Here is a 14,028-nt window from a genome sequence, read left to right as displayed (position 1 = left end):
GGACAAGATTTTTTAAATGTCCGTATGGTTGCCCAAGCGCATACGGCATTCTCGCATCATAGTCGGCCTAGTCCAGAGGAAAGAACTAGTCAATACGTCCGAGACCAACTATGTGCGGGTTTCCTCACGATGTTTTCCTTCACCGTACGAGCGTCCGTATTATGTACTTGAGATCAGAAAATGTCTCATTGGTACACGCCTCCACCCGGGTTCGAACCTGCACCCTCTAGGAGTGCGAACGGAAGGTCTACCCATTAGGCTACGGACGCTCTTCATTTAGTTTAAGCTACATTAATTACTGCCTATTATATACTCGAAACTTCACCTACTTGTAGTTTTCGATCAACCACGTTTAAACCACCATGTGTCAAGTACTAATATACTCGTAGTGCTATTGTAGTAATCAATGAGTACGCTATAGAGCTATACAATGACCTGGCTGTAAGCTGAGTCCACAATGGCTCAATCGATAATATTTATTGTAATCGTCAGGTCCTTAGTCGCGAGGGTTGCGGCGAGGGTCAACGACCGAGTAAGGGTTAAGCCTTTGTTTAGTTTAATAGATTGTTGGGATAATTTTTAACTAAATCTAGTGACTTATAAAAATTAATAAACTCAACCCTGTGGCGGTACCCACAATTCGCCTAACATTCCTGCATCGCGCTATCGAAGTTTCGGAGAACGGCAAGATATATACAACTACAATAATACACTCCCCCCCGAAGACCGGAGGTCGAATCTTGAAGTCTTGTCGCTTGAGTTGCCAGTGCCAGTGAATTCCAGTGAGTCGGAACTGTTGCAGTGAGTCCCAGTGAGTCGGAACTGTAAGCTGCTGCACGGGATCCAGTGAGTCGGATAGCTGCCGTGCGGGGCCGATGCTACGTGCTGACCGAGAGATGTGCTCTGCTTGCTGACCGGTCGTGTAGTGAGAAAGCCCGATGATGCCGATGCGGAGTCCGCCCAGGCCGCGGTATATTGCGGCAAGTGGACGATGTACCCGATGAGGCGATGCTGGCGGGCGCGGTGCGGAGGGGCGGGGAGTGATGATGATGAAGGAGGCGTGTTCTGTCGAGGGTCACCAATGTGGGTATAATGCGTGGTGGCTGCAAAGGAAGATCTTCCGACCGAGCGAGGTGTTATGCTCGGTCAGGCCGAAGCCCACTGACGTCATTTCAGACGTTGTATATATCTTGCCGTTCTCCGAAACTTCGATAGCGCGATGCAGGAATGTTAGGCGAATTGTGGGTACCGCCACAACCCAAATTGTTCCTAGACATTTAAGTTGTGATTATCATTGAATTGTAGTTGAATTGTCATATCGTGTTAATTTGGATTGATTTCTAAACTAATTTTGCGACAATGAAAACTTTACAGAATATCTCCGCGGTCAATATTATATCTTTCACCTCAATCCTAACATCAAATCGGTTCAGTAATATTTAGCAAGCCAACAAATGCTTTATATTTTAGGAACATTTTTTTTATGAAATAAGAAGGCAAACGAGCAAACGGGTCACCTGATGGAAAGCAACTTCCGTCCCCCATGGACACTCGCAGCATCAGAACAGCTGCAGGTGCGTTGCCGGCCTTTTAAGAGGGAATAGAGTAGGGTAGGGATGAGAAGGGAAGGGAATAGGGGAGAGTAGGGAAGGGAATACGGTAGGAGATTGGGCCTCCGGTAAACTCACTCACTCGGCGAAACACAGCGCAACCGCTGTTTCACGCCGGTTTTCTGTGAGAACGAGGTATTTCTCTGGTCGAGCTGGCCCATTCGTGCGAAGCACGGCTCTCCCACGTGCTTGACACACTATATTTATTATGTTATTTGAAATTTTAAAACAATTCATCATCAAAAATAATTAATATCAACAACGAAACCAATATTTACTGATTGCTTTTTAAAAATTCGACCCCAACGCTAGTATACTTGTAACAACAAACATTAGTTTATTGAATATTGTTGTTACTCAAAATAACTGATGTAGTAATACAAACTTTATTGCAAGGGAAGAAGGGTTAGTATGGCGTAGCAGCTTTCGGGTACACTTCGTATGTTTGATATTATACATCTGCTCAAAGAATAATGTTTACAGTATCTACTTTTTAAATAAACTTCAGTTTTCAATAAAGTAAATATAAGCTGGAGAGTGCGTGTATATAAAATAAGTAAAAGCCTATTTTGTCCTAGTACCTATTTAACTTTTTCGCTACCTTTTTCGATTCGTAAAAGATTTATATTATTGAGAAATGAGTCTTTTTACTACTCTAAGTTTATGGTGCATACTGGAGCTTAAAAAGTTCTTTACAATTTTCCGATAAAATAAAATGAATTGAATTTTTTTCAGAAAGTTAGAAGAATTTAGAACGTTCTGAATTTGACTATCTAATAACCCCCAACCTACCCCCCAACTTATTATAAAGAATGTATGAAATATGCCCAACTTTCGAACAGCGCGGCGTGAGAATTTTAAATTTTTGAGTTTCGAACTTCCTAGAATTTAATAAAAAGATTTATAACACACTAGATGACTCCGTTGCGCCAAATTCGCATATCGCACGGGACCGTATAGTCCGTACATTTTTCGTAACAAAAACAAGCCTATCTTCTTGACCGCCTCTCAAAATATTTCCCTACCTATCTAAATCGGGTCAGCGGTTTTAACGTGAATATGTAACAGACAGAGAGACAGATAGACACACTTTCGTATCTATACATATGTATATATATATATATATATATATATATATATATATATATATATATATATATATATATATATATATATATATATATATATATATATATATATATATATGGATTTTCAAATGTGTTAGTCGCGCTAAAACTCGAAAACGGCTGGATTGGCGGATTGGGCTGATTTTAGTCTTAAATTTTTTAAATTTCGAACTTTCTAGAATTTAATAAAGAGGTTTTATATGACACGTTACCTTGCAGCGTCCGTTTGGTGGCGAGCAGCAGTTCCGCTACGGGACGCGAGGCGGCGCAGACACGGTCTTCCGCACTCTTCCGCACGTAGTTCCGCAGATGCGCCTCCCGCCCCCGCCCGCAACACTGCCCGCCGCATATCGGCCCTGGGGAAGAAAATATATTTTTAGTTACAAAAACACAACAAAAATAAAATTTCATACAATTTTGAAGAAAAGACGCTTACTGCCACATTCAGAGAGACTTTTATTATTTACTTTTAATTAAGAATTAGACATAAACTACATACAATTTCTGTTAAAGTCCGCATTAAATTAGAGATTTAAATTATGGGCTGTACCTACATAGATACATTTAAGAATTAAATTATTAAATGTATCTATGTTAGTACAGCCCTTAGTAATACAATACAAAATTAATCATTGTGCAGTTTATTTACTTATATGATTCGAGCAAACATTTTGTAATATAGACGAATTGCTCGTTTCTTTGTTAGCTTTCAATTTAAGTAGCTATTACATTATTCTGCTATCTGACTTATAGATAAAATACCCACTGGATAAGCTATCCATAACGATTTCTTCTTGCTCGATCAGGGATTCAAGTTTCAACGTATTATCTCAGGTATTATACAAATTTTTTTTTTTTTATGAAATAAGGGGTTAAACGAGCAAACGGGTCACCTGATGGAAAGCAACTTCCGTCGCCCATGGACACTCGCAGCATCAGAAGAGCTGCAATTGCGTTGCCGGCCTTTTAAGAGGAAATAGGGTAATAGGGGAGGATAGGGAAGGGAAGGGAATAGTTGAGGGTAGGGAAGGGAATAGGGTAGGGGTTAGAGGATTGGGCCTCCGGTAAACTCACTCACTCGGCGAAACACAGCGCAAGCGCTGTTTCACGCCGGTTTCCTGTGAGAACGTGGTATTTATCCGGTCGAGCCGGCACATTCCGAAGCATGGCTCTCCCACGTATGAATTTATTACAAAACTATGTTTAGCTTATTCATTGTGTAAAAATACGGTGGCAAACGCTATAAAATATTTTACCCGACTTACAAAAAGAAGGTTATATTATGTTCGTCTATATTTTTACTTCTATTGGAATAGTGTCAATAAGATGGTGTGATAAATTCCAATCGAATAGTTCGATCACGAGTATTCGGGAAGTATTCTATTGAGCAGTTTCCTGGCACAAAGGGCTCCAATAAGGTTTGATGATATCCGTAATGTGGTTAAGCGAGGACCTTGCAGACCTAGGACAAGGACAGAAGGGTCAGAAACTACCTCCTGCATTTAATTAGGCGAATTTATGGAGAAACGTAAGTTTAATATCGAATTTGCACGTAGCTAAATAATACAGTTTAAGTATTGGGAATCAGAAGTTTACTGTTTGTTGCGGGCATAGATATATTTTAGACATAGTATAAAAGTAGACCTAGTACAAAATATTATAATTCTCTCTCTCCCAGCAACGTATCTCACCTTCTTATATCTGTAATGAATGAATGGTGCTAAATATACTGATGGAGCTCAGGGTAAGCGACTGAGTATTATGTCCACACCATAAATAGTTATTGGATAGGTTTCCACTTTCGAAGATCAGTGAACTTGAATCATACTAATATTATAAATGTGAAAGTGTGTTTGTCTGTCCGTCTGTCTGTCTGTCTGTTACCTCTTCACGCTCAAACCGCTGAACCGATTTTGCTCAAATTTGGCATGGAGATACTTTGAGTCCCGGAAAAGGATATAGGATACTTTTTATCCCGGTAAAATGTACGGTTCCCACACGATAAACGAATTTTGGCGCAACGGAGTTGCGGGCGTCATCTAGTATTAAATATTCTAGACTAGACACAAAAGAACCCTCAATGAAATATACATGTATCTATAAGTTTTTCTTGGCTTTTTTAATAAAACTAGGGAGCAAACGAGCAAACGGGTCACTTGATGAAATCAACTACCGTCACCCAGGGACACTCACAACATCAGAAGATTTGCAGGTACGTTGCCGACCTTTTTAGAGGGAATATGCTCTCCTCTTCAAGGTTTGCTTGGTTTTGAAATTCTCAATAAAAAACGCGTCACGTTGCAATGTGAGATGCAAACATGCTGCTTCTCCGTCTTCAGAAATCAAATTCTTCCCCGTGATAAAATAAGTTAGTTAACATAATTATTAAACTGTTTTTTTTGTTGACTAAACTTAGTCAATATAGTAACTACTATAAAACAGTTTATTAACAGTAGCATGCTTGAAAAATGCAAAGCATATTGTACTAACGTACTAATAAGTATTAATTATAGACTAGTTCCCGGTTTCGTCTGTAGTGAGCTGCGGTTGTGGGCCACAGTATAATCCAGCACAGTAGACTGACCGGCCATCATTTTCGCTGTTGGCGCACATCCAAAAGTAATCAGGCCTGAATGGAAAGTGATTTTTCTACGGAACGTTGAGATTTCACAAGTATTTTTTTAAAGAACCTACGCTACCGAACAAACCGCATTTATTTTAGCGAAACGATTTTGGAGAAATTAAAAGGCTGTTCTTTCTGGAAAAGTTTCAATTTTTCGAGCGTACGTGGTGCAGTTTTCAGCTTTAAAATGTTAAATTCTGATGCAAGCGAAAAAAAAACTGAGTCAAGAAGTAAATTAATGGGTCCATAATCCACTAAAATGTCACCGTTCACCTACATTGTTTTTAATATGAGACGCGAAAAACAAAATATCACCGCAAAGTTCTAATAAAATCTCACTCAGTAATTTCCACATTTCTGATGGATATTCGTGCCAGCAATAAACATTAAAATAAATAAACGGTTACATAATTTTGTGCGCTAGCAACGTTTCATGGCGGCCATCCAAATTCCATCCAAATCCGATAAACCCCTTAGCGTGATTAAAATGATAAAACACTCGGCATATTTATTGAATTGTCCCACAATTTTCGTTATTATCTAAATTTACAAATTATGTATTATTGTTTAAATAATATCATTCAACAAGGAACCTTTTTATCTTTTTTTGCTTCCAAAATATGTAAGTTTCATGGTTTGGGTAGTCAATCGTGTGAAGTGTAGGTACAAGAAAAACGACTAAAACCAAGCAACGACATAATATTTTGAAAGAGATTTGTATAATAAACTGCTACGCCTACGGCGCGTGCTACGAACTTCGTAGCATACCTACTACGAAATAGTAGAAAAGTAATTTTTTTACTTTTCTACTATTTAATAGCTAAAAATTTCAACAAAAATCGACGCCTAATTTCACGCATCGCTACTTGTCTAATATCACGTTAGCAACAAAATGTGTTAATATGTAATAGTGATTAGAGATAAATATAGTGTAGCAGCAAGGCCGAGCGCGCGCAGACCGAGCGGTGCCAGCCGCCACAACACTACCACGTGCTTTACTCATTAGTCATTACGCATTACAATAATATGCGAAAACTTGTTATCTAGTTTCATACACAAAAAAAATATTTAAATTATTATTGCATAGGTTTATGATGCTGGGGCATTTCTCATAGAAACAGAATTGAAAACTCTGCATACCAGAGACACACATGTGCACATTACACGCTCTAAACTTCTCTAAAAATCATTTCTTACTATTACATTTCGAATAATATCAAAATTTTACGAGATACATAAAATGGAAACTAAAAAAGAAAACTAATTACATGTATTTAGATTACTTATTTTAAGTCAAAAGCACTTGGTTTAGTTATCTCAGTACCTGGATGACCGAGCTTTGCTCGGTATAGCAAACACTCATTGACTTCATGTTACTTATTAATGCCATCTGCTGGTCGTTAAAACAATTAGTTGCTAACAAAATAGTATTATTATTTGCCAATAGATGTCAGGAAGAGTCATATTTATATTATGTCTATGCATTTTTCAGTTTATCGATTATCGATAAAACACGAATAAAAAGATATTTTCTGAAAATGATTCCTAGCTAGATCGATTTATCGCCCCCGAAACCTCCTATATACTAAATTTCATGAAAATCGTTGGAGCCGATTCCGAGATTCCAATTATATAAAACACAAAAGGTTGCTTATGTTAATAAAAACTGTACAAATATAAAACGCCAGCCAAATTCTCTCAAACAGACCGGCATAATTGAATTATATGAAAAAATTATGAGCATATTCTGCCAGCAGTGCGGACAGAGCAAATATGTTCCAGGAGAAAGGTCTGATTTTAAGTTTTTATATTATTTACCTTTTGAAATAGGAAGGATAATAGTTTTAGTAGTCTATCTGCCGCAACTAACTGCCATAACTATCTAATATCTTTAGTCTATGGTCAACTGAGTATTTGAGTAGGTAGGCTTCGACAACAATAATCTGTTTGTTGTGATTTATTTGTTGTGACGAGAAGACAAATCCACTCCTTGTTCATTTACACCAACGCGAACAGTGAAATATACCGATCTGACACCGTGAAACACTCTTACTTATTGCACTCTATGTCTTGTTTCACAATAAACAGGGGCCTGATTCTCTAACTTCGAATGTTACTTCGATAACAGGCTGTGTCATTTGCACGTGCGACAGGAGTTTGTTATCCAATGTACATTAAAAATCGGCCAAGTGCGAGTCGGACTCGTGCACGAAGGGTTCCGTACCGGTATAGAGCGAAAGTAGGCAAAAAATTGTGTTTCTTGTATGGGAGCCGGCTTCAAATAAAATAAAAAATAAAATAAAAAATGTTTTATTTCTGAGTAGATTTTAAGAAAATACTTTCAGAATGTTAATATTAGCTACGGTGCCTACCACCGGTTCGGGAACTATCCCGACGTAAGAAACTCGCACGGTGCCCACTTTTTTTACCAAAAAAAAGTGAGGTAAAAAAATTAATCTTTTAAAATAAAATTTACAATGCTGTAACTTAAAATATTTACTTATCACTCATAATTAAGGATTTTGTGAAAATTTCAAGTGCCTAGCTGTTACCATTATTGATTACGAGCGAAAAACCTAAAAAAATCACGTTTGTTGCATGGGATTCCCTTAAATTTTAATTTTATTGCGTTTTTAGTATTCGTTGTTATAGCGGCAACAGAAATACACGATATATGAAAATTTTAGAAGTCTAGCTATAGCGGTTCTTGAGTTACAGCCTGGATACATACGGACAGACATCGAAGTCTCAGTAATAGGGTCCCGTTTTTACCCTTTAGGTACGGAACCCTATAAATGAGTTTTACATTTTGTTAGTCTCGCTAAAACACGAGGACGGCTGAACCGATTTTGCTTATTTTGGTCTTGAAAAGTTCGTGGAAGTTAAGGGAAGGAAGGAGGAGGAAAGTGAAACGAAGTTCACCGGTTCACATAATATTTACTAGCTCGAATTTAGAACCTCGTCCTATTTGGCAAGTTCTTTATAATATCACAATATTTTCTTCTATAAACTTATAAAGAAAGATAATTTTATCATCAAAGTATATAAAATATGCAGCCATATCTTTCGAAATATTGAATAGAACCCTTTTCAGAAGTCTTTTATGTGGTCGTTTCTACCTTTTACCGGTTATATCTTCATTCCAAATTCAAATGTATGTCATGCAAAAAAGTGTACACACTTTCGCCATTTTGCAGCCAAAACTACACCCCTGGGGTACACAACAGTTCCATAAAGAATCGAGGGAATGAGTGGATGATCCCGATAAGTAACGTTTTACAACAAAAGAGCATTTACTTATATTTTCACTTATAATTTGGACAAACCTTGTAGCCATCTGCAGGCTCTACTTCGTCATCTGGCTGAAATGAAAAAAGATTGATAGAATCCACATTTTAAGCTATTGCATAGCTTTTATGGCGGGTTTTGAGCGCGGCGATCGAATCAAGAATTTTCGTAACGAAAATAAACCTAACCGGTCGAAGTGGGGTCCCCCACTCCGACCGGCATAGTGGTGCGGCGTTGAAAGCCGTGCATCGTCATTTCAGATCGACAGACTTCAGCACGGTGTTTGTGTTCGTGCGACTATATGTATGATTGTAGACTAGATGCTATGCAATAGCTTTACCACGGCAGACCCCGAGTGGCACTCGTATTTTTTTATTTCAAGTAATTTTCCCCGTTTTGCCTCCATTTATGCAAAAAAATGACAGTTTTCAAATTATTATTTCCCCGCTTCATCCACTCATGTCTTCAATTATTTGTCTCCGGATGCCGATGCCGGATTTAATCCGGGGATTAGCCAACTATTCCAGTCGCTCGGCTTCCATCCGCTTTCACGGTGGATTTGTTTCAATAAAACAGCACGGTGGTTTGCAAAAAGCTTCGCGGATTATATTGAGCCTTCCAGTACATAGCAGGGTAATTGGTAGATATATTCGAATATGCTTTCCACGTTTGACGACCTCTATGGCTCAATGGTTAAGAGTGTGTGGCAGCTCAAGTGCGGGTTCGGATCTCGCCGATGGAAAAAAAGTTTTTAAAGTTCCTGGGTCATGGATGTGTATTAAATATATTGTGTATGACAAAATAAAAATCTTGTAAATCTATACTAATCTATACTAATATTATAATTCTGCAGAGTCTGTTAGTTAGTTATTTATATATTTCCGTTGTCTGGTACCCGTAACACAAGTCCTTTAGGTACTTAGCACGAGCAAGACTGGATGGCGTGGTGTGAAGCGTCCATAGATATTTTTATTATTATTGTTACATTGGCCAATGATGGACCAATACTGGCGATTACGGACACATGTCATTAGGTTCGTAATCGCCAGTATTGGTCTAACAAATAATAATATCTGTATAGTATCATAGACTAAAGAAAATATCCTTAGTCTATGACAGTATGCATACATAATATTTAGACGTGGGAGAGCCGTGCTTCGGCACGAATGGGCCGGCTCGACCGGAGAAATACCACGTTCTCACAGAAACCTGGCGTTTTCCTTATTACCCTATTCCCTCTTAAAAGGCCAGCAACGCACCTGCAGCTCTTTTGATGCTGCCAGTGTCCATGGGCGACGGAAGTTACTTTCCATCAGGTGACCCGTTTGCTCGTTTGCCTCCTTATTTCTTTAAAAAAATACTATACAGGTTTGCAATCATAACAGTAGAAAACATGGTGATCAAAGCTCATCGTGGCCTAAACTGTGAAGTGGAAATAGGCCATTCAAGTTCACAACTGTTATGTAATTAGATGTGCAAATTTTAAAATTGAGCAAGATTCCGATATAAAGTAAATGTTGCACGCAAAATATTACCAGAATTTTCGCAAAGTGTTCCCTTTATTTGACCCTTTACCTCAGTATTGGATTTTCGGCAATATTGCCGAAAGAGTTAAGGTTAGCGCTGATCAAATTCCCCATTAAACGGTTTCCGTTCGCAATTACTGACCCGGCGGCGTAATTGGAGTGAATTTTAACCCACTAGCGACACAATAACACGTTCATTAGCGCTCACATACAGTAGCTATAAGCAGGGGCGTAGATACCGCCGTATCTGCCGTATCATTACGGGGGCCCTCAACGTGCGTCAGCAAAAATAATAAAAACTTCCCTCCCTCCCAAATCGGTCCCAAAAAAAAAACGGGTCCCCGCCGAGGCAAGCTACGCATCTGACTAAAAGTAAAATAATATTATAGCACGATACATCTCAACACATATTTTCATAGAAGTTATCTACACACGAAATTTATAGTATTACTAGCTATCCCGGCAAACGTTGCTTTGCCATAATATAAATCAAGTATTTCACCCTAATTTCACCCCTATTATTTTATTGAAGTGACTAAATAAGTTTGTTACCATGACAACGTCCATCGCTATCCCGTCGCACAAACAATGGTCGCCGTCAGTCTCGAGTTGTAATAATTTAAGTACTATAATTAATCTGCCGTCCTTATCATAAACAACGCATCTGCAGGGCACAATGCCGCCCCCCCTACCTACTTATAAACATAAGTAGGTAGGGGGGGCGGCATTTTTCAGTTTTTCCCCGCCTGAAAAAAATTGAAGATCCGGGGCTGCTTAGCAAAGATAAGGGAATTACTTACATTTAAGTTGCACATACGTTCAATATGACTAGCGAAGAATAATAAGATCAGCTCACATGCATTTTTTTTTTTGTAACCGAACAAAAAAGAAAACAACTTCTGCTTGGATTGCTATGCATCTATTTAAAGTTGTTTTCTTTTATGTTCGGTTACAAAAAAAAATGCATGTGAGCTGATCTTATCATTCTTTTGCTAGTCATATTGAACGTACAGTTCGACAAGGCTTTAAATGAATATGTCAATGATGTCAATGGGCGCTGCTGGTAAAGGAGAACTGTCAAAAATGATGTTTTTGTATGATAGCAGCGTTAGTTCCTTTTTTCGCCACGTTCGTTTAAAGCCTTGTCGAACTGTATGTGCAACTTAAATGTAAGTAATTCCCTTATCTTTGCTTAACATAAGCATCACAATTGTGTATTTCCTAGACATAAACAACGCAACTGTCACACATGCGTTGATTATGCTTAGTATTTCATACATCTAAATTCTAAGGGCGGATTCGACCAAACTGGAGTAAAATTTTACTCGAGTATAACTGTCTCCTAATCTAAGAGTAAGCTGGTTTTGCGTTTTTCCAACTTCTAATCCAAGAATGAGGTAATTACACGGGAGTAAATATTTACACGGGCTATTTTGGTAAATATTAAACTGAGAATAGTTGCACAACAGGGTTCAACTGTCACGGTCGGTATCATTGTGAACTATTAATTGTCATTTTATTTCATACTCTTTGAGTAACTTGGTAAAATGCAAACGATAATACCCTAGAGTAAATTAAAGGAGTAAAATTATTCTCATGATAGTTATACTCGTGTAACTTCAAGTTTGGTCGAATCGGGCCTAAAGTAAAATAGTCATAAAAAACGCATGTTTGCTTATGATGTATATTACTAGTAATAAGTTTGGAAAATATCACATACGCTGTTTATGACTATCAATAAAATGAAAACTATAGAAGATATTTAAAAACGAGTGATTGATCCTGGTAGATCTTGTTTCAGCGATTCCGAATATACTAATAACTCAATTTCGTAAAAAATGTCGATTGCGTTGTTTATGCTTAGAACGGCAGTATTATTTATTCAACAAATGCACTTATCAATATAATAAGTACCCAGTAGCCGATTCTCAGACCCACTAAATATACATATAAAATTTGGTTAAAATCAGTAAAGCCGTTTCGCAGGAGTACGCGGCCTAACATTGTGACACGAGAATTTTATATAATATAAGATAATATTATGTGCTTTGTATACGTTTTCACAGAGTGTAGGTACTATACATTCAGCGAATTTCAATAACGACCTATGTTATTTGCCCAGCTTTGATCTCTATTAACGTTGCATTAACTAAGCTTAACCAAATTACGTAGGTCCGCCATCTGCATATAGTATGCAATATGCATGTTTTTTTTTGATGTAGGTACCATCGAAGAAATTAGTTCATAGGCAGTTGACCTATGTCATTTGGTTGGTTTATGTCAATTCAATGTTGGTAATAATATTATGTCGGCTGGGTTTGTCATAACACGACCGAATTACGTATGTCCGCCATCTGCCTATGAATCAACTCTCTCAGTATATTATAGTCAAACGGGCTACCGTCGACCAAGACAAAACGCCGCTACAGGTAAAGGCGAATTCATGTTGGAACATGATTTATAACCATGATTGTGACCATGAAATAAGAATTATGTATATCTTGCTTTTGTGTTTGTCCACAAATGGTAGTTCGTCTGCGCAGATCCTTGAGAGTGTTTTTACTCGGCGAATGCAAATGGCGCTATTTCCCTCGACTTTGATTTATGTGTGTTTTCCGAAAGTCTCATCCGCTGTAGAGAAACGTAATTAATTGCTCCGAACATTTTCGCAGCACGACAGTTCTTTGTCGATATTTCCTGGTTATTTGGACATAAATTGTTAATATTTCGGCTAAATTACAATGAATTTTCAAAGTTTATGACAAAAGAGATCGTCTATAATTACAAGTAGTTTTTATTATTAGTAGAGCACTTTTTAAAACAATGACTTCAAATTGTTGTTTTTAATTTGTTTCTTTATTTGAAATTCCTTTTTTTTGTTGTCTTTACTATGAACTATCCGAACTAAATATGGCGCCCAAAATCATAATAAATGGATTTTGATGAAATCGGTATTCTAGTATTTTAGGCCCTAGATTTTATTTTATTTGTTTGGGCACTAGATGAAAACATAACTTGTTTTTTTTAAGTACCACGTTCCCCTTGGATACTGTATAATAGCTTTTACCAGGACTTACTAGACATCATAATTCATATAATGTACGATGTATGTGACTCAAAGAGTCTCGTATAACGTAGGTTACTTTTACCTATATACCCAATACCCACATAACACTCTTGTCATTGTTCAGTATTCATCTCGCCGTGTTAAGTCCGGATTACTCGCCGTATTGAGGTAATCCGCCATCATATCCCCGGCACACGATCGACGTTAAATACTTTATTAAAATCGTATTTAGCAGGAAGACATTTTTAATCGTAATAAATTACTTACTACTCTATTTTTTGTTTTTATGATTTCGATGTTGTCTCATTTGTTGTCTAGAATCTGGAAGTTTAGCTCTCTAAAAATGTAACAACTGAAAACTGAAAGTATTCTTTTTTTTATGAAATAAGGGGCAACCGAGCAAACGGATCACCTGATGGAAAGCAACTTCCGTCGCCCATGGACACTCGCAGCATCAGAAGAGCTGCAGGTGCGTTGCCGGCCTTTTAAGAGGGAATGGGGTAATAGGGGAGGATAGGGATGGGAAGGGAAGGGAATAGGGGAGGGTAGGGAAGGGAATAGGATAGGGGATCGGGCCTCCGGTAAACTCACTCACTCGACGAAACACAGCGCAAGCGCTGTTTCACGCCGGTTTTGTGTGAGAACGTGGTATTTCTCCGGTCGAGCCGGCCCATTCGTACCGAAGCATGGCTCTCCCACCTCCAATTTCTTAGGTATTTTCAGTTCTTGGGTATCCTATATTATTATTTATAATTTTAATACAAATACTTGCAACTGCTGTTCAGTT

General features: G+C 38.0%; 1 protein-coding gene across 1 annotated transcript in view; it reads right to left on the bottom strand.

Moving 5' to 3' along the window:
- The window catches only part of LOC121729288 (division abnormally delayed protein), a 126,519-nt gene that overhangs the window by 47,036 nt on the left and 65,455 nt on the right, over positions 1–14,028 (bottom strand). The window contains exon 2 of the mRNA XM_042117752.1: positions 2,950–3,093. Coding sequence (XP_041973686.1) covers positions 2,950–3,093 — 144 coding nt within the window. The remainder of the gene's footprint in view (positions 1–2,949; positions 3,094–14,028) is intronic.

This window comes from Aricia agestis, chromosome 8 (genome assembly GCF_905147365.1).
Source record: "Aricia agestis chromosome 8, ilAriAges1.1, whole genome shotgun sequence".
Taxonomy (NCBI): domain Eukaryota; kingdom Metazoa; phylum Arthropoda; class Insecta; order Lepidoptera; family Lycaenidae; genus Aricia; species Aricia agestis.
The sequence above is the reverse complement of the archived record's forward strand: the minus strand, read 5'-3'. Positions and strand labels throughout refer to the sequence as shown.